The 21,675-nt window shown below is 45.2% G+C and overlaps 1 protein-coding gene across 1 annotated transcript in view; it reads left to right on the top strand.

Annotated features, from left to right (window-relative positions):
* The first annotated feature begins 3,426 nt into the window (after positions 1–3,426).
* Positions 3,427–21,675, top strand: part of MSN (moesin) — a 42,606-nt gene continuing 24,357 nt past the window's right edge. The window contains exon 1 of the mRNA XM_061445856.1: positions 3,427–3,596. Within this exon, the coding sequence (XP_061301840.1) occupies positions 3,585–3,596 (12 nt within the window). The 5' untranslated portion in view covers positions 3,427–3,584. The remainder of the gene's footprint in view (positions 3,597–21,675) is intronic.

Genomic DNA, 21,675 nt, shown 5'->3' with positions numbered 1-21,675 from the left:
CATCATCAAAGGCATCTCACTGTGAAACTGTAGACATTACTGTCTGAGCAGTAGAAAACTGTAAGAGCAGGTGAAAGAAGCTTACCTGCTGCTCAAAGAATAACTCATAACCAGACTGCTTAATTTAAATATAGGACAATCCAGGACTACTGTGTGGTGAAGGTAGTTCTCCTACTATGGTAACAATTTGATTTTCTGCCTCCATTTGCCTATGTGAATGAAACCGGATTTCTTTCAGCCCTCTGACATAAGTGCACATTCTAGTATGGAACATCTTTTCTTTATTGTTGTTTTTTTGGAGTGTGTTTATTTGTTTGTTTTTTAAATGACATGGTGGCAAGCTGGATGGAATAAAACTTCAATGTTCTGGCAAAGCTACGTGAAGGGCAGTTCAAGTTACCCAGCATTAGTCCCAAAAAAATACATGCTGATGAAATGGTCCCTTGCTTAAGTGCTCATGCTACGTAATTCTGGTATTTCGGACCAAATAATGTACGTTCTTTTTCTGTTGAAAAGAAGGTACTACAAAAGGTTTGATGTAAATGAAACCAAGACAATAAATCCCCGGTGAATTATCAGACCTCCTCCCAGGAGAATGCTTAATGTCATCCTGGTCTAATCCAATTCTGAAGTACTTCAATATTATTTAGGCTCTGAGCAGTCTGGAAATAATGCATTTTTGAGGCCCTGGGTAATGTTACTCATCTCTACAGCCTCCTGCAGGGAGGATCTTTAGTCAGCTGACACTTTTACCCCTTGGAATCTCACCCTGCAGTCGGGGAGGAGAGATAACCCCTGCCTGTGGCTCTTAAGGAATCCACTCATGTGGTTGTTCTCACATATGGCCAGGCAGGGAGGGCTCAGCAAGCCTGATACCACCATCCCTCCTCAGCAGCTGGCACAGGAGAGGTCTGCGGGGGAGGCGAGATCCTGGTGCAGCACCTCCACAGCAGGAATTCCTCATGACGCTGGAGCTGGAGCACCACACAGTTCAGATGTTTGGGATGTCTTGTCCTCCCCCTCCACAGGGAAGGGAAAGAGGAAAGGAAGAAGCATGGGATGAAGTAAAGCATAGAGATTTACATGCCTGTCACGGGGCATCGTTGTCTTTCAAAGTGGCATGAACGGTACTTTGTTTGGCTGTTCCTACGAGTAATGCAGAAGAAGGATGAGAGGAGTGGCTGTGGTGAGAGAGTCTGTCATGCTGTAGAATTCGCTTTGCTTTGTCTTGTCCCCGCAGACTGTTTGGAGACTGCTTGACATACAGTTTTTCACTTTCTGTGCGTGCAGCCAATGCCTGGCACACCGTGACTGGGAATGCCATTGCTTAGGATCTGACTGTTTCACTGATGAGCTTTGTTTGAATCACTGCTCCTATCGTTAGCACTGTGAAGAAAACGTTAGGTCCCTGGATGCTAAACTATGGCTCCTCAAATCTGGCAAGGAAAGACATAGACTTTTGTCTTCTGAGGTTTTATCATCGTCATGAAAAAGAATGATTAAATCCTCCAAATAGTTACCTCAGCCACTCAACAGAAGGGAAGTCGGAATAGAAGTCTCAACAGCAGCAGAATTGGGATCTCCCCATTATATATGATACTGTTTGCATGGTAATGAAGAAATCCCCAGAGTGCCACTTGAATTCAGTGACAAAGCTCACACCCAACATTCCTAAAATTGTGAGCAAGTGCCTGTATTATTCTGGATCTCTTTGATAATATCAATTTTCGCAGGAAACAAGTGGAACCCTTTCATGGAGCAGTCTTGTTTGACCTAGTCTGAGGAAGTCTCCATGTAAAAACAAGTCAGAAAAGGAAGAAAACTTTGTAAACAGGCTCTTAGGGAGCCTGTGACTTTTTGTGTAGAAAAGTTGCACCAATTTACATCAATCCAATTACACTGACTTTAATTTCTATGTAGACACAGCACAGAGATCCTAGTTTAGGTGAAACCTGCATATTCAGGTGGAGCAAACAAAGCTTATGGGCCCCATTTCTATCTCCTGCCACGTGGGCACAAGAATAGTTCTATTACTCTCTGTAGTATTACTTCTAGTTTACTCTGGGGTGAAGCAAGGCCTCGTCTCTCACAAACTTCATTTTCCTTTTTTATAGGGTGAGAACTAATCTGGATTTTCTCTTTCCCACATAGTGCTGCCTAGTGAGGAAACATCACATTGAAAAGCAAATCAACACATTTTATAAGCCTCTAGTTTTAGAATTATTTATGTTGTACTACATATGCATTTACAACAATATTATTCCTGGGGGAATAAAGAAGAAAAAACTTCCTTTCTGCAGACCCCGAGTATTTGATTATGGGTATTTACCAGGCACTTCAGAACAAACTGAAGCTTTTAAAGACGTACAAAGTGTTATTACGAATCTGATGTCAATTCCCAACATACTTCAGTTTAATATTAATGCCAGCAGAATGGTATAATCAAATGAAAGAAAATGGCTTGCTCGGCAGGAGTCTGTGCTGAGCTGCTCAGTAGAGCTTGGCATGCTCTCTGCCTATTTTATATCTGAATTTATGTGTTCTCGTATTAACATACTTTTCGTTTATCCAACACGCTGGGCGAAAAAAGGTGTCTGCTTGGGCTTTCCACCAACCAAGATGGCCTAAAGATTGAAAAAGCTTTAGTGGATTTGACAAGGAGACACCAATCAAAAAAAAAATAGGAAGATAGGTTTCTACTTGCCTGGAGAAATGAGATGAGGTGGCTTCTTTAAATCCCCATGAAAACACTGGATCTCGATTCTCTCCATCAGTGGTTCCAACACACCGGTGACACAGCAAGCTTTGGTGAACAGTCTACAGCTGGTCCTCAGACTGTTTTGATCCATGAATTTGACTGCTCCTTTATACTGTGTGATTATGGTGGTGGCTGCTGAGAAGGCTCCAAGACTAGAGGTGGTTTGTCTGCCAGGCTTCGGGGAGCCACAGCCCCGTGTGCTTTTGAAGCACCTGGAACTGGGTTTGTGCTTTTTAGTTAGACACTCATGCGAACCTTGTAGGTGAGAGCACTGAGGAGACTATCGACTGAAGTGTACCCGAGCAGGTATGACAGGGACCGAATGAGGGACAGGATCCACCACCTCACCACTACGGTCTTATTTTGACCAGTTCAACCTCCCATAAAGTAGCCTCTTTTTTAAATAAATAATGCTTTTAGCAAGAACCACCAGTGCCCCCTGACAAGCAAACAAACTTCAGCGTTCAGGGCCCCCACTTCTGGGGCGCTGAGCCCCTCGGCTTCTGCCCGGCGGGGCTTGCTCCTTTCACAGACCCCTCTCAGGGCATCGCTCCGATCGCATCCACCAACGCTTCGAAGCCTCCCGGAATCCCAGCGCAGCCCCGGCCTCCCTGTGCTGCATGGCCGAGGAGACCAGGGCGGGAAGGCGGCAGCTCCATCGCCGACCGAAGGCGTGCGGGTGGAAGGCCAAAGGAGGCGGGGCCGGGCGGGGCTTGCGCCGGGGCGGACAGGCGCGGCGCTGAGTCCCGTTAGAAGTAGCGCGGATCCCGCAGAGAGCCCCACCGGCGCAGGAGGAGCGACCTGCCGTGCCCAGTCCGCCGGGAAGATGCCGAAAACGGTGGGTGCCGCCGGCATAGAGCCGGGGTGCGGGGAGGGGGGGGGCCCTACCGCTGCGGCCGCCTCCGAGCGGGGCTGGGCGGGTGTGGCGGCGCCCGGGCCTCGCGGCGGGAGAGGACGGAGACGTCCCGGCCGTGGGGGCTCTTCCCGGCCGTGGGGGCTCTTCCCGGCCGTGGGGGCTCTTCCCGGCCGTGGGGGCTCTTCCCGGCCGTGGGGGCTCTTCCCGGCCGGGAGCAGTGGAGGGGCCTGGGAGGGAGAAAGCAGACGAGGAAGGCGGGAGTCCCGGGGAGCGCGGGTCGGGCGGGCAGCAGGGCGCGGAGCGGAGCCGCCCGTCCGTCCGTCCCTCCCTCCCTCCCTCCATCTTGTGCTGCGTGCCCCGCCGTGCACCCCCGCCTCACTTGTCCGGGGCGGTGGCCGGGCTGGGGCCCCGCCTGGGCCGCTGGTGGGTAACGGGGCAGCGCCCGCGGAGCCGCGCCAGCGGTGCCGGCAGTGTGCGCCCCGGGCCTGGGGAGGCGAGCGGGGTGAAGCTTACGAGAGCCTGCTGCGGAGTTCATTAACTCTATGGCCGCCTCTCCTGTGCTCTGTGCAGTGAAGTTGGGGTTTTCACAACTTGTAATTAGTCAGCTTGAGTTGCTAGGGAGCCTTGTCCCAGCTTGACTCGAAGTATTTCTTGGCTGGAGAGATCTCGGTACTTCAGAAAGCCTGGTCAAGTCTGTACTTGACTCTCCTCCTCGCAGCAGGAGTTTGGTGACTAATGAGGAGCATGGGTTTTTTCCATTTAATTTCTCCCGGTTGGAGTAAAAGAATTGGTCCTGGCCCTTCATTGATAAAACAGGAAGGAGCAGGCTGGAACGCTCTGGATGTTTCCTCACTGGGAGTGATCCGAAACGGCCTAGGAACACCAAATGTTTAAGCAAAGAGACTATGGTTTACGTAAAGGAGAGGAAAAAAAGCCCTAAACAAAACCCCATCCCTGTGCAAGTGGAAGTTGAAATGGAATCCACCCTTACTGTGTTTTTTTTTTTGAATGCAGTTTAATTTTATTACTTTAGAATAGGTCCTGGATGCCTGTTTGACTGATTTCTGCTTCTCCTGCTGTCTTAAATGCCAGCTTCCTGAGACAATAGCTGGCTTATTTGCTTTTTAAACATCAACATCTGAAAGGATATCAAACTTGAGCTACTTAAAGTTTGAGACAGTATTTTCTGAAGCTTTAGAAAGGCCTTCAGACATCAGCAATGATTAGTGAAGATTTACTTCCTAAAAAAGCCACCCTCAGAAACCTTACAGGCATCAAGTTCGGCAAGATTAACAGAAGTAGCTCGGGTTAGGGGACTTCAGTGGAAAATGTAGTTGAGACCTTTTAGCCAGAGAGTTCACAGTTGTGATGAGTGACTTCTGGTGTGCCTCAGCCAAGAAATCCTGAATATGTTGCGGGGGCACTTACGAGGCAGGATTCCCTCTAACAGGCTGAATCCAAGTGTTACGACACTGCGCTCGCTGGCTGCGAGGTGCTCATTGCAGCCTCTGTGCCTGCAGGCACACCCAGGGCTGGATTCGTGCTCTCAGTCTGCTGCTTTCTGGTTCTGACAGAGCAGTTCTGCTTTCGGAGCTTCAGCAGATACAGAAATGAGAGTGCTTTGCTGTGACACTGCGTACTGCGCGCTGCAGAAAGCGGTTCAGATGCTTGTGCCTGTTGAGGTGCAGAGCTGCAGGCCTCCTGCTCTATCAGTCCTCAGTTTCCTGCCCCATCTGCCCTAGCTGCAGACTCAACTGAAATAGTATTTTAAACATTATTTCTTGAGCTGTGGTTTGCAGGAACAGGATGTGCTGGCATAACTGTGTAATCAGTTCTTCATGTGAAAGAAACGCAACTGCTGGTGTGCTAGCTTAAGATTTGCTAATAGCTACTCAATTAACAAAGTAGTAAAATGCAAGTGACTTTCTCCAAAGCAGGTCAAACGTGGGTGAAACTTGAGCAGTTAGATGTAGCTATATGTGAGCTTCATCACAAAAATAAATCCATTGTGAGGAAGACGGATGGAGGAAATGTTCCAGGGAACAGTTCTGGCTGGGCAGGAAAAACATTTGTGTCTAAAGTGTTTGGTAGCTCTTATCATTCATCTCACCAAGCTTACAGAACATGCTGCTGCGTGGTTTGAGCAGCAAAACCTGTTGAGTTCCGAGTACCCACTCCTTGTTAAGCTAGGCTAAATGTTAACGCATCTAGCTAGAGATTGCCATTTTCTTACATGAGATTTGCTACAAGTGGCACTATGCTTTTGGTGCACTATTAATAGGAATCCAAGGTTAACTCTAGTAACCTTTGAACTAGTGGCACGTGATTTGCTGTCGTGAAGTGTAGTGTCTGCACAACTGGAGGGTTTGGTTGTTGGAGGCCTTGTAGGTTATGTAGAAAGTCCATCATGGATCAGCCAGCTGATCCTGCCGTGCTCTCAACAGGAAAGCTTTACTGGTTTATCTAGAGTGATCTTATAGGTAAGCAACTAACTCCCAATTTATGATTTTTTTTTTTTTGTTCTGAAAAGCTTGCAAGAGTTGAGCAGTTCAAGAGCACACCAAAAAGGGCAAGTAATTCCCCCCACACTTTGTATTGTAGAGGGATGGAAGTAGCTGAGTGATAAAATGCCTCTTGGAAGCCATTGTTGAGCTCTGAAGTCTCTTTCCTAGTTGAGAAGTCTCATTATTGGCCATGAGTAGGCTCTGATCTCATGCTTACTGACTAGTGATCTAGTCTCTCATTGAGTCATTCCAGGCTGGCAGAGCTGAAAGTCAGCTTCTAAATCCCGATAGAAGTGAATGAGGTGTCACGTTGACGGTTAGTCCAGGCCCCCTAGTTAATCACTTGACCTTTAGTATTACAAAAACCATCTTAGTTGGAGGAGTGGGAGGGAAAGTGGCCTTTTTTTGTACCAGTCATACCCATTTAATGGGCTGATACTTTACTGTGGTTTTAGCTATTGGAAAAAGCAATGCCGTATCAGGTTTCATTAACTGTTTTGCCTATGAATGAACATACATTGTGACTATATGAATGGATAGGCCACTGAACTTGAATTGTGAGCATCTGTCGTGTAAATTCAACTATCTTGTCACTAGGACTTGAGCTGTTCTGGTTTAGGTAACATACCCTTTACTTGTAGAGAAATGGGTTTAATCAGAGCTAATCTCATGAATACAGGAACCTTCAAACTAAGGTATAGTAAAGTTTGGACTCCTCTTATTGTATTAGAATGAAGTGTTTCTCTTGATGTTCATAAGTCTCCAGGTTTCTACGTCAAAGTGTTTCTGCATAGAAAATCCACTTGAACAAGCATGAAGTCTTCAGCACAAGAGAGTAGTAGGATTCATAGGTCTCAGGTCAATGATGCTATTTAAGATCTTTTTAACTCTTTCCTGCTGTTGCCTTTTCCTTTCGTATTTTCTAATATTCAGTGTAGCAATAGTCGTAACGGCCTTCGGGGACCCTGTCTGTACCTTAAATTGGTGGTTGTATTAGACTCCAAAGGTCCTTGAAACATACCCCCTATGTTCTTTGGAACTGCGTGAATCTGGTTAGAAGAGACCGGTAAGTATCAGGAGAATCCTCTGGGTAATTAGTTTCCTGATGTGTAGCTACTTGTTACCATTTGCGCAACTAAGTAACAAAACAGAGCCTACACTTGTTTGTTTGGGTGATTGATTTATTTACTTTTGCTGGTGTAATTTGCTAGAGGTCTTAAACTGAGGGCAAAAGGTGGACAGATGGAAGCCAAGACTTGGAGACTTTTTTGGATGTCCTGGGTTTGGATCCTGTTGCTCTATGAAGGAACCCTTGGAAGCATTTGAGATGCCTTCTCTCTTTTCCAAGGACAGTCCCTTTGGTGTTGCATCTCTTTCTCCCTTGCTTATTGCAACTTGGGAAGCTTTGCAGCACTGATCAAAGTTAGACAGGCTTTGGGAGACACGGGTGCTAGCTTCTTAGGCAAACTCAGTCCACTGTATCTTCTAATACTTCTGGATACACGGAGGTGTTGCAAAGCCCTGTCTTTGAGAGCTCCCTATACAGTGTTGCTCCTGTTGGTGAATTTCCAATGTCTTTGTACTTCAGCAGCTACAGTAGCTAGAAAGTGCTGAGTATACCCTAGAACCAGGTAAATTAGTGGACTGGCATTCAATGATTTAGCTCTTGCTTTATACCTGCTATGGGACTTTACAAACCAGGAAAGACCTTTACACCCCAGCTTGTATTGTATTCATCAGTAGATAAAGCAGTTAAGCCTGATAATGAGCAAAAGCTTGGTTTGGTACTTCTGGGCCTTCTGTGTTTAAACGGGGAGTTTAAAGAATACCGTTGATAAACTAGTGTTTGCTTTGTTTTTACATACTGGTGTAATCCTGCTTCCCCTTCTTAATGCAAGCATTTCACCTAATGTCAGTATTGTGCAGAAAGCATCGCTTACAGTGGCTTCAGACCGGTGATCAAGAGCTACTGTGAATGCCTGATTTGAATTGGTAGTCATAATCCTGTTTTTGAAACTGTAGTGTGACAGCGTTAGGCTTAGAATGCTTATCATATCAGAGGTTCTAGAAGATGAAATGTCTTAGTTGAGTCCTTTTGGTTTTGACCTCGATTTGCTGCTTGGGGCAGATGAGCAAGAAGGAGGTTGATGAGGTGCACACAATAAAAGGAGCCCAAAGAAAGCTTTAGATCGGCTTTTGCTACAAGAATCCTGTGGGGAAAAAAGTGCCTAATAGCAGGGATTGGTCATCACTCAATCCTTACAGGTATCCTGTCCCCTTAACACTTACTGGCAGTACTTTTTCTGGGCCCCCAAGGGGTTGCAGTGCTTTCCTTGGGGTAACTCTCACGTGCCTGATTAATCACCCCTGCAGGTTAATTACAATTCTTGCTTTTCTCGTGAGGATTGCTCATAAGATGTCTTAATATGGACTCCTTTTTTTTTTTTTTTGACAGGAAATGGCATCATTGCCTCTAGAGGAAACTTGTTTCAGTTGTTTTATGTATAATATCTGGTCTGAAGTGAAATCCTCCTGCGCAGAGCGCGCTCAAGTCCCTAGGTGGCTGCATGACAGACGGCTGATGAACTGAAACCGAGCCGTTTAAAGAGCTTCAGTCTTTGCTTCTTGCGAAGCTGGGCGTGCAGGGGAACAGGCCCCTTCCCCAGTTGCTGGGCTCCGCCTGTCCCTGTGGATCAATGGCCACTGCTTCCAGAGGAGCTTCCCTGGAAGAGGTGGCTCTGGCCCCCCTCCAGGTTAGGGAGGAGACTGACTAAAAGCTTCCTCTGCTGTGGCTTCGTCATCTCCTGGCCCCTTTCCTGGCTTGGGGCAGCTCAACCAACCTTATTTGGCTGACTTCTTTCTTTCTTCCCCCCCCCCCCTTTATTTTTTTTCCCTTTCCTTTTCCCTTCTGAGCGCGAGAGGGGCCTCCCTGAATTTGCACAATAAAGGTGTTATCTGTGCTTAATCGCTGCTCCGAGCACTACAATGGGGTCTGCTGGAAGAAAAAGAGCTCCGAAATCTCCACACTGACTCCTCGGGTCCCATCCCAGATCTCCCTCCCGGGGTCTTGTTTGTCTGTCTGTCTGCCAAAGGATTATCCTAGAAATCAGTTCACCCTGTGAGGAGTGTCTTTGCTGTTGCAGGCACACTTTTGGAAAAGAGGAAATCCCTCCTTGCCCGGGAATAATCCAGGGCAATTAACTGATGTAAATTAAGAGCACTAGTAAGCATCCAGTTAATTGCTTGCTTTTCCCTAGGGGTGTTTGGGAACAGCAGGAATTTGCATAGTGCAGCCAATAGTACTGCATCAAAGGAGTTTGGTTTTATCCAATCTGAAACTTCTCAAGCAGGCTGAAGTCTCTAGATTCGTGGAAGGCCACTCTTCCGGGCAAACCTCTTAGAGACAGCCACAGAAGTGTTACAACTTGGAGCATTCCAGTAGTTTGGAATTTGTGGGCATAAACCCCACCCTTCTGACTCCAGTAGCTAATGCTGGCTCTTACTGGGACGTTTAAAAGGTTGTGCAGTAAAAACTTGTCAGGGATGTAGGAAGAGAGAGTTGCTGGCAGGCTTGGTCGTTATAAATGATGCAACGGTTTGGAGGCTTAAAACCCGAAATTGCAGAGGATTGGGCCTTATATTGACAAGAGACAATTATAGCTGCAGCAACTGGGGGTACGTGGGTAGGTGATCTACTGCTGCTTCCTTCCTGTGCAGCTATGAAAGGATATCTTCAGTTGTATTAATGTGTGATCCTCCAGTGGAGTATTGGGGCAGTTGGAAATTCCTGGCCTTTTGAACTCTCACTAAAAGGGGCGAGAGCACTCTTTAAGAGGTTTTTAATGGTATGACCCCTGCAAAATGCTTTCCCAGTTGTTCTAACATCTCTGAAGCTGTAGTTGTCCTGAGGAACCTGTTCAAAGATACAAACTTTGAATGAAGGAATGATATTTAGTTCTCATCCCATTCCCAGGCTAAGAAATAGGAGCATTTGGCCATGCTGGGTGTCCCTCCCTTTGACCACTGCTGGCTGGCAAATGGTTACAGGGAAAGGCACAGGGGTGCTCCTAAAAGAGGAATGAATGCAAAAGCTCTGAATCTGATCCCCTCCGTAGAGAAACATGGAATTGGGCAAGAATGAGAGGACTGGCAGAGAGAGAAGAGATGGGCTCCTCTCTGCCTGCAGTGATTTTGGGTAGAGAAAAATTAAATCTCAGAAGAGATCAGGAAGAGGATAACTGAAGCAGTGAATAACTATGGCATGGTATGGGTTGTCCAGACTGATCTAGGTTCTCTTGCAAGTTTCTAGCTCTACTGGTCAACTTCTTTCTTTCATAGAGGAAGGCTACTCAGGAGAACAGACTTTAGTGGAGTGTGAATGCTGTAAAACCTGGGTATTTTTTCCTTTGTTTTGGGAGGGTAGGGGGTTATATCTATGTCAAAGAATCCTGTATGCAGCATATTAGAGAATCGCTATTCTATGGTTGTGTGCCTTCCTATAATCTCCAGGTATTTTTGAAACAAAAATGATGGCTTCTGCAGCCATGAGCCATTCCTGTCTGTCTGTATATTGCTGATTTATCCTTTTCTCCATAGAAAGCCCTTATGACTCACAACCTTTTATTCTCTGGACTGGGAGACCTAGTTATGGTGGGGAAGTGACTAAGTACAGGAAAAATCTGCCATCCTAGTCTGATCAATCACTTAGTCACACCATTTAATAAATGTATTTGGTTTTAAGTAACACAGGCTAATAAAGCATGGAATTTTCTGGGCTAAATCTTTCCTTGCCATACCATTTAAACTGTACTGAACTTGACTCTGCAGTATTAATTCTGTGCTTGGTTACAGTGCAAAAGATGAGCTGCCAGATGAATTATTAGGGTGAAGTGTCAGGGCTTTAAACTTCCCTCGCGCCCTGGAGGTGTGGCTTTTTGTTCATAACGCCTCTAAGAATAATATGGTGTAACTTTTTCACCCTCTGAACATGCTTCTCTGGAATAGTGAATTAAAAAAGCAGTAATCTATTTCCTCAATACATTAAATGTCTTTTCAGGCCAGCTGCTGGATGGACAAGATGGTTCTGGTTGCATTTTTTTCCTCTATTAAAATCTAGAACTTGATATCTTCCTAAAATGATTGTAATCCACAGGACTTCAGGATGGCAGCAGGTAGTTCTGAAGGCACTCTGTAAGAAGTAAGGCAGTTCTACTCCTGACAAATTCGAGCAATACCACGTTGCGTGGTCAAAAAGTGATGATACAAAACTCGCACAATACTTGTGGTCTAATACATCCTCTTATAGATAAACAATCCTATTAGTCCTATTAGTGTAACAACTCACTGTCAACCTTGGAGTTCCAGCTGGAAATTATAGAGAAGGGGAGGGATTTTTACATATGTATTAAAAGTAAGGCTTTCCTTACTTAGCCATTAACCAGGCACTTTAATGAATGGTTGACTTGTTCATATGCAAGTCAGCAAGAGGCATATGGCATACAAGTTTGCATAGACTTTAGAAATGCTTCCTCCCTGTGTGCAGAAGCTGACCAATGGTGTGACAAGGGGTAATGGGTACTCCTGGGGGTGTTCTGTCTGGACACAAGAGGAAAACTTTTCACAATGAGAATGATCATTGTGAAATGGGAATAATCTTCCCAGGGAAGTGATGGATTCCCCAGTGTTGGACAGGGGGCTGAGCCAGCTTATCTAGACTGTGTTTTATGACAGGAAAGATTGGACCAAGTGACCCTTGAGGTCCCTTCCAACCTGGCATTCTGTGAGTATCTTGAATATTCTATGAATTATCTTGTTGCTCTCCAGCCACTGTCCCAACTCGTGTTCAAGCCTGAAGTGTTACTCTGTCCCAGGTGCGGAATCCTGCAACTGTTCTGCTAAATTTCATGCTGTTAACGATTGCCCAATGGTCCAATCTATCTAGATCCCTCTGCAAGGCCTCATGCTCCTCAAGAGAGTCAACGGCATGTCCCAGTTTGGTATAAGCAGCAAACTTGATGATGGCACATTCCACTTGTGCATCCAGATCACTGATAAAAATAGTGAACAGAACTGGCACTAGGACTGAGCCCTGAGGGAACCAGTTGCCAGCCAGATGTAGTCTCATTTACTGCAACCCTTTGGGCCCTGCTGTCCAGCCAGTTCTTCACCCAGTGCTCTGTGACCCTGCTCGTCTCACAGTTGGACAACTGGTCCAGAAAGATGCTGTGAGGGACACTATCAAAAGCCTTATTAAAATCGAGGAAAACTACATCCACTGCATTCCCTTCATCCATTAGGTGGGTGACCTTGTTGTAAAAGAATATCAGATTAGTTAATATGTTCCCTTTGTGAACCCATGCTGGCTGTCCCTGATGATTGTATTGTCCTTTAAACACCTTTCAGTTGAGCCCAATTACTTGGTTAATCTAGTTAATATCTGACTACTAAAACAGGTCTTCTAGTAACTATATCCTAAGGAACCAAAATTGCCTGGAAAGCTGTAGGGGTTGAAACAAACTTGCTTGTACTGAAGCTTATAGTGGAGACAATAGAATACTTGGTGTCTAAGTAATAACAATGCGCAAAATCTGGACAGTTTGGTGTGGTATATGTGTGGCTTTTGTTGTAGGTGTTTTTTTTATATTGTACTTTAGTAATTATGCTAAATTATGTTACTCTTCACATTCATATGTTCCATTAAGTTTTGACAGCATTCATTAATGGAGGCACTGCAGAGCCTGCATTAGAAAGGTGTGGCTTTTCTAGTGTACTATTTGTAACTACTGCATGTTATATACCAAGTGTTAAGATAACTCAGTGCTTTATGAGACAAGATCAAAAGCTTAAGCATTGATAACTATTTTTCCAAGATCTGTTTATTTAATTTGCCCCTACATATATCTGTGTATTAAAGAAACTTCAAATCACCTTTGAAGAAGTAGACTAATTTGATTCATTTGTTTTATCGGGTAGATAATCAGAACTTTAGCTGAGATGTATTGAATCCAATTGAATTCAGTGCTTTGTGGCTGCAGTTATCCTCGGTGAAAAATCGGGGTCTGAGCTTACCTCAAGCAAGAAACCTTTCTTGTGTTTCTGAAAACAGGCTGTGTAAGAGACTGGATTTCTGTTGCAGTATCTGTGTTTTTCACCAAGGAGCAATCAACATGTGAATTTGCTTGCATTAGTGGAATACAGGAAGCAGAAAGTAATAAAATGATTATGTTCTAGGCAATATTCACAATCTACAGAACCAGAAGCTGTTGTGTGAAAGAACTGTGTACACATGACTGCTCATTTTGTGAGCTCCTTCAGAAACTGTTACAGTTACTATGGTTTGAATAATAGGGTCAAAAAAGCTACTTATAATGCCTGAAAGCTCCAAGCCCATGGTTGGAAAGGTGGTGGGATCTGAAAGCATTCTGATCCAGCACCTTGAAACCCTAAACTAAGGCAATACTTGAATAAGCTATGTGTCTTATCCTCCAGCCTGCAGCTCTGTTGTGCTGCCTTTATATGAGCTGAGCTGTAACATATTCTTTCCCAAAATACTGAGATGGTGTGATTTCTTACTGCTGTAGCATTAGTCCTTTGCGCCAAAAAACCAAGCAAAGACCCTCTGCTACCTGAATATGGTGGTCAAAAAAGCCGAAAGTGAAAAATGATATAGTTTTTTCTTGCTTAAAACAGTAAACTACACCTCACACTGATGCTATTCTGACCAGCAATAAACTGGGAAGCTGGAAAAGTTCAGGTGGAAGCTGAAGACTCAGTTTTCTTACTCTTCTTTTAATGACTTGCTGCTGCAAGTGTTTTAGGCTATGTGAAATCTATAGACACAGTGTCTTCTCCACTGATGGGGACAATGTATACCTAGGATGTTGTGGTAACAGCCGTGCATGTGGAAGTGAGCTAAAGTTAAAAATCCCCCAAGTTGTGTGTTTTTTCTTTATCTTGTTCTGTGGTTTGTTACTAACATCTTAAATTGAAGGTTGACTGCAAGCTGCAGTGCGATGTGTTGTGCTCGATTTGAATACCCTTTTGTACACCCAAGAGAACAGGGTAGAGATCTTTTCTGAACGAGGATGTATGTCAGCATCTTCACTGGACATATTACTGTCTTGAATAGCAAAAGATGGGAGCAAATGGGACTAAATCCACACTAAACCAGTGAGCTTCCAGATCACTGAAAGATCAGAGCAATCAACTGGAGATGTCCTGAACAGTACTTGCTTGTGCATCATACACAGGAAACAACTACACTATCTTAGCATTTGTGAGAACAAACACTAAGTAATCAGAATCTGTTTAAAAATCTGACAGAAGGCTGTCCTGCTCCTTTGCTGCTTCACTTCTGAGTAATTTAATATAAAGGCGTTGTTGCTTGCTCTGTACTTGGTTCACCTCTGTGCAGTCTTTTCTGCCACTAAGCACCAACTTAGCCATGGGAGAAGTGGTTGGTCACTTCCTCTAAGCTTTGAAAGTGTCTTTCATTCATACTGCAAAGTAGCTGGTTGATGTTTCTTCTTTTAACATAGAACACCTCAAATTCATCTGTTTATAGGAAATTTAAGATTCACTGCATAATAGCTTGCTTCTCAGTGAGCTGGTTCTATCCCTTTGGTGGAAGGGTGCATATTCTGAGACTCTTTCCTTGGTATCTTGAAGCTGTGTGCTGCATTGCCCTGTCCTTTCAAATGTTTCCTTATCTCTTTGCAAGTGACTATGTGCAAATGTTTTGGTCTCAGAACTGGCATAGAGGACTTTCCAGTGAAATGCTTTTACGGTATTCTAATGACAGCTTTGAGGTGGCAGTGTTTGGAAGGATTTGAAAATAATTTGTATCCGAGGGGATTCGAACAGTCTTGTAAATCAAGCGTGCGCAAGAGTAGCTTGCTGCGTTTTCTGCTCCTAGTGTTCTGGAGATGTGCGGTTGAGGGCGAGTTATCTGCATGCAGGAATGTTGAAGGAACCCCAGGCTTTGATTGAAGTTGAAATAATGCCTGCAAATCCTATGCTGCTGTTCCTTAACATATGGGAAAGAACCTGAAAACATAACAAAGAACAACCCTACACAGCAGGCCTGAGTGAGAGTGAAGTGCTCAAGTTGACTTGTGAATGCTCTTTGCAGAAGGCTGCCTTGCAGACTCCCTGCCTCTCCTTAGTCTAGTAAGTTGAACATGAGCCGGCTTCAGTGTGTGCTTGCAGCCCAGAAAGCAACCATATCCTGGCCTGCATCAAAAGGAGCGTGACCAGCAGGTCGAAGGAGGTGATCCTGTCCCTCTGCTCTGCTCTTGTGAGACCTCACCTGGAGCACTGTGTGCAGTTCTGGTGTCCTCAACATAAAAAGGACATGGAACTGTTGGAACAAGTCCAGAGGAGGCCACAAGGATGATCAGGGGCTGGAGCACCTCCTGTATGAAGACAGGCTGAGAAAGTTGGGGCTGTTCAGCCTGGAGAAGAGAAGGCTGCGTGGAGACCTCCTAGCAGCCTTCCAGTATCTGAAGGGGGCCTATAGGGATGCTGGGGAGGGACTCTTCATTAGGGACTGTAGTGACAGGACAAGGGGTAACGGGTTAAAACTTAAACAGGGGAAGTTTAGATTGGATATAAGGAAGAAGTTCTTTCCTGTGAGGGTGGTGAGGCACTGGAATGTGTTTCCCAGGGAGGTTGTGAATGCTCCATCCCTGGCAGTGTTCAAGGTCAGGTTGGACGAAGCCTTGGGTGCCATGGTTTAGTGTGAGGTGTCCCGACCATGGCAGGGAGTTGGAACTGGATGATCTTAAGGTCCTTTCTAACCCTAACTATTCTGTGATTCTAAGTTTTAGTGTTTGGCTTTGTAAGTTACATTTGTATGTATGTTGACTTGCATAGGAGATATACTGAGCATCTGGCTATTTCTCTTCTTACTACTCAGCTGTGTTTTTCAGGTTTGACCTTCAGCTTCAGGAAGACCATTAGCAGTTTGGCTTATCTGTATGCTTTGCTGCGTAGATATAGTTCATAGTATCTCTGTTTGTAGAGGAGGTTTAAAGGATCTGAATACTGAAACTGCGAATCAAGGAAGGAAATTTTTCCTGCCCTCTTGATACAAGAAGTCAGTTTCTGCCATGAGCATTATAAATGCTTGAGCTAATTTGTAAACTCATCTTCTGGAGTGCAGAGATACGGAGAAAGTAAGAGCTAGTTAAATATAATGATGAAAAAAAACCATAATGATTGAAAGCAACCCCCTTTTTTTAACACTTAATATAAAGCCCAGTTACTTTTCAGCTCTCTTACCTGTTGTGTACAGTTGATCTGTGCAGGGTATCTCTGGGTATATCCAGGCAGTGTTCTGAAAACACTTTACCGCATGAAGCTAGTGTAGGCTGGAAAACAGTGTCAGCTTGGCTGCATGTTTGAGAGCTTTGATGGTGTGCTGCAACTGTACAGTTTTGCTCCCCTCAATGTGTTTGTCTTGCACTGCCCTGAGTAGTTCAACTTAATAGTGCATCACTTCTGTTCTGCAGAATTGTGTTAATGGCATGTGCACATGTGGCTTGACGAAGGGTAAATCTCACCAAGGGGTTCTGTATCGGAGCTACTGCAAAGGATAAAGCAGGAGTGGTTGGGAGCAAAGGCTGCTCAGCAGCTTGGCCCATCCTGTCCTGTTGTACTCCAACAGCCACCTTACCCTTCCCTCTTCCTGTAATCTGTGCCAGCAGTAATGCCCCCATGTAAATGTAGTGAATGGGACTGATGAAATGGTTCCGTTGGAAAACGGCAGATGAGTTATTCTCTGCCTGATTCATTCTTTGGTGCTGCTTGTGGTGTAGTCATGGGTTGCTAATACAAGGCCAAAAAAGGCAGTGGGAGGATGCAGGGTGTTTGGGATGGGTTGTCCTGGCGATGGGACCGCACCCTGCGGGTGCTGGCTCTACTCCCTGCAGCTCTGGAGCAGCCCTGTGCCCACTTGTGGGATGCTGGGTCCCGTGTATCCTGGTGGTGTAGCCACTCTCTATTAGGAAAACTCAAGTGCTTGAACTAGATGGAGCTTAAAATAACAAAAGGTACTTCAGCAATCACAAGCTGGTCTTTTATGAGCCTTGTGTAGTCCCAAGAGAGCTATTTAGAACCTAAAATAGGTTGGTGGTGAGGAAAGCAAATGTGGGTGGGGAAACTGAATATTAAGAAGAAGTGCTGAAAGGAGCCATTTCGGGGAAATCCTGCCTTTTGGGGAACCATGACCTAAATAGATAGGAAAAAGCAGGCAGCCTAAATGAGACCCTGTTCTGAAAGGAAGTTGCAGGATTTGTCTAGTACCCTGGAAATGATAAACCCGAGAATCACAGGATGATGAAACGGCTTTACCTCACTCTTGACTGTGCCTGCAGTTAAATTTGGAGGGATGGCTCATAGTCTGGGCAGTCAGATCCCACAGTAAGGCTGTGTTCTAGCTCCTAGAAGTCTGGCTATTGTTCAGATATTCAGTGAGCGCTGTGAGCTGGCCAAGAACTTGATGTGCCACACCCAGGCACTGCTGTGGATGTCTGGAACAGGCAGCCCTGTGTTCAGCTGCCCCTCGCTGCAGTGAGCTGAGATGCTGGGTGTCTCCTGGTTGCAGAACAGAGAAGCATGTGAAACAGATAAGCATGCTTCTGACATGTTCGTCCAAACAGGAGAACCCTTTGGAAGGAAGAGCTCAGTCACAGCGGTTATCACCGTGCTGTCTTTCCTGTGGAAAGTCTCTTGAATGATAAGCAAAGCGTCTGAGCATAGCTTTTTATTCATTTTCCCTCAACTCCAAGTTACCTTTAAGACAATTCTTAATTGCAGGTGACTTTAGAGACCTTTACATAGGGAATGAGTATTTAGTTTATTAGCTCATGAATGTCAAGTATTTACTGTACATATGGTGCCTCTATGTAGCTCACATTTGTCTTGTTAGCATCCTGTCTTGATCTTGTTTTGAGCCCCTTCCAGCAAAATAGCTGCTTATAATTCTGGCAGACATCCACTGGATGCTAGGTTTGGGAAGCGTATTGGCTGTCTGGAAATGTGCCTTGGCTACCCGTCTTTCTCTGCTTAACCCCTTGAACTGGGTCTTTGCAGCTGTTAAATGGTACTGGGAAATCCCTGCTTTTGGAATGGAGCTTGGGAGGGAAAAACTAGACTAAGGCAAGTTTAGGGGTGGGGAAAAAAGTGGCCTGTTAAGGGTCTTCTCAGATGCTTCCAGTGGTGGTGGTGAGTGCTGGAACTGTTTTACTGGTTAAGTTACTGCAGTAGCAGCCAGGATAATAGCATTAGTCTAAGGTGTGCAGCTGGGGGGGGGGAGAACATAAAATACTTGTTTGTAACCTGTGAATAGGATTGCTTAGGAGGGGCACACAATAGCTCTGAGGAATGTCACCCATACCACTGCTGGCATTTCAAACATGCTATGCCTCCTGACCTGCTGACTGCCTTTAATTTGAAGAGCTTTCACTGGGGATGTGGTTAAGCTCAGACATGTGAAGTACAACTCCCAACCCTACTATTAGTGTGCAGAGGCCATAATAGGCATATACTGTTTCACCAGAGAATAGCATCTTCTAACAGGCACACAAAAAAGGGTGTTTACAAAATACCCCCCCCCCCCAACCAAAAGCCAAAGCTACTCAGGGTATAGAAGTTGAATGATGGCAACTGCATATGGCTAGATTTTGCTTCAAGTTTTCCCACCTGATCCAGATGGTGTGGAAAAGAGGTCAGAGTTTTCCCCCATGATTCTTCTTTTAATCTCCTTCTGAGTTTTGGCTAGTAAAGGATGTTCTTTAAGTAGCTCAAACAACAGGGACAAAAATAGTTATTCTAAAGGCCTCTTCAAACTAGCAATGTTAATGGCTTGGAACAGCTACAGGAAAGCAAAGGGAGGTGCATGAGGAATCTATTTATGAGAAAGGAAATGGTAAAAATAGAGGAATTGATCCATTGCACAAGGTTGTGACTAAGTTGTGTAATAAATGGCACACAAGTATCTGGACATAGCTGTAAATGTGGGGATCCACCCATGGTTTCTTTTACTGGCTTGGTACTCTCATCTTGCAAGTCCTTTTGTCAAAGTGAAACTTGTTTGCACTCCGGACAGGGTGGCAAGCTGCTAGCAGCCGTAGTATTGAAACGCTACCAGTAGGATGCGACTACTTGCTATCCGCTTGGTTGAAAAGGAAGGAATTGCATTTAAGTAGCTTAAACTTGGAAACGTGTCACTAATGGTTTCGGAAGCCATGCTGTGTAGGGGGTAGGGGAATTCCCTGTCCCTTGTTTTTTTTCCTTTTAATTGTTTTGAATGAATAACTTCAGCATCTTCTCATGAAGCATGACTTTTATTCCTGAAAACGTTGCCTGCCCAAATCAGATGATTAAATTGGGTAAACGATGCCTCCAGAGATCTAAAATGCCAAATTCTCCAGCCTGGCAAAAGCGCTGGCATAGCTCTGGCTTTGTGTGGCTCTGTGTTCTTGCATTACTAATGTGTGCTCCGTAGTGCTAACTGAAGAAGACAGCAGAAGACAATGGCAGACAGTGTCTTCAAAGAAATAGATTTTATTTATTTATTTATCTCTGGTAATATTCCTGTTTACCACTGGCTACGTGGAATAATTTCATTTTCCTTATCACTGAGAGATGAGCAGTGCAAATTCATCTCAAAATAACTTCCTGTGTTAACAGCCAAACAAATACATATTTGGGGCTCTGATACTACAGTGTGACAGGGCTTATATTAGGATAAATCACTTGTTTTCCTCTTTGAAGCTGACTGCTTTAGCATTATTAGTTTGCTGATGACACCAAGCTGTGTGGTTCAGTTGATAATGTTGGAGGGAAGGAATGCCACCTCACGTTTGTGAGGTGGGCTGATGCCAACCTCATGAAGTTTAGCCATGCCAAGTGCAAGGTCCTACACCTGGGTCGGAGCAATCCCAGGCACAGCTACAGGTTGGGCAGAGAAGAGATTCAGAGCAGCCCTGTGGAGAAGGACTTGGGGGTGTTGGTCGATGAGAAAATGAACATGAGCCGGCTTCAGTGTGCGCTCACAGCCCAGAAAGCAACCGTATCCTGGGCTGCATCAAAAGGAGCGTGACCAGCAGGTCAAAGGAGGTGATCCTGCCCCTCTGCTCTGCTCTCGTGAGACCTCACCTGGAGCACTGTGTGCAGTTCTGGTGTCCTCAACATAAAAAGGACATGGAACTGTTGGAACAAGTCCAAAGGAGGCCACGAGGATGATCAGGGGCTGGAGCACCTCCTGTATGGAGACAGGCTGAGAAAGTTGGGGCTGTTCAGCCTGGAGAAGAGAAGGCTGCGTGGAGACCTCCTAGCAGCCTTCCAGTATCTGAAGGGCCTATAGGGATGCTGGGGAGGGACTCTTCATTAGGGACTGTAGTGATAGCACAAAGGGTAATGGGTTAAAACTGAAACAGGGGAAGTTTAGATTGGATATAAGGAGGAAGTTCTTTCCTGTGAGGGTGGTGAGGCACTGGAATGGGTTTCCCAGGGAGGTTGTGAATGCTCCATCCCTGGCGGTGTTCAAGGCCAGGTTGGAAGAAGCCTTGGGCGAGATGGTTTAGTGTGAGGTGTCCGTGCCCATAGCAGGGAGTTGGAACTGGATGATCTTAAGGTCCTTTCCAACCCTAACTATTCTATGATTCTATTTTGTACTGGATATTTAGAGCTGCCTCAGTCAATCTCTTCTCCTTACCCTTTTCAAGAACTGGGATTGGCTCTTTCAACCACTGGATACAAAGTCTGCTTTAAACCCTGTCAGAAAATGTGTATAGCTGTTGGAGTGGACATGGAATCAGCTTATTTTGAACCCATTTGTTAGATAAAGTAGAAATTCTCTGCTCTTCTAAGCTCCATATGGGGCAGAGGTACTTTTAAAAGCTTCCACATTGGTCATCAAGTGCCAGAAGTGTGGGTAACCTGAAGAGTAGCTTTCTAATGGCCAGCATCTGTAATCAGCTTTCCCCATGCCCTGTGTTGGTAAATCGGTGCTATGAAGGTGAATATTACTGGAAACCATGGGCAGAGAGCTTTCTGTGTCGGCAGCATCCCCTCGGTGTCTCTGCTGAAGTGAGATAAGTGTCAGATGCACACTTGTGTCATAGGGCATGTCTTGCTTCCTGCAGCTCGGGCGCTCCCTTCTCCACCCTTTCTTAGTTCACTTTCTGCAGACAGACTCTTCAAAGCTGTGAGCTTTCTCAGTCTTGCCTGCTGTTGCTGTAGCTTGCTTCCTGTGGTAGCTTTTCCCCTTGCTGTTCTCAACAGCTTGGCTCCTGAAGCTGTCTGTGAAAGCTGCAGCTTGCTGCCCACATGTCTCCAGTAAAGCGAGGTGGCAACTGGTGGAAGTGGAGGGAGGGAACACAGCTCTGATGTGGCTTTAAGATGTGGTCCCACAGAGGTTTCTGAATCAAGCTGTTTGTTCTTCTATTGTTTTTAGTTCAAATACTGACCTAAGTATAAGATTTTATTGATAAGGTGCTGCTTAGCTTTATCTGGTGCTTGATTTTAAATTAAGCAAATTGGTAATTTTGTTG

This window comes from Pezoporus flaviventris, unplaced genomic scaffold (genome assembly GCF_033815535.1).
Source record: "Pezoporus flaviventris isolate CSIRO_AGI_PZ_B2104156 unplaced genomic scaffold, CSIRO_AGI_Pfla_v1 ptg000005l, whole genome shotgun sequence".
NCBI classification, from domain to species: Eukaryota; Metazoa; Chordata; class Aves; order Psittaciformes; family Psittacidae; genus Pezoporus; species Pezoporus flaviventris.
The sequence above is the reverse complement of the archived record's forward strand: the minus strand, read 5'-3'. Positions and strand labels throughout refer to the sequence as shown.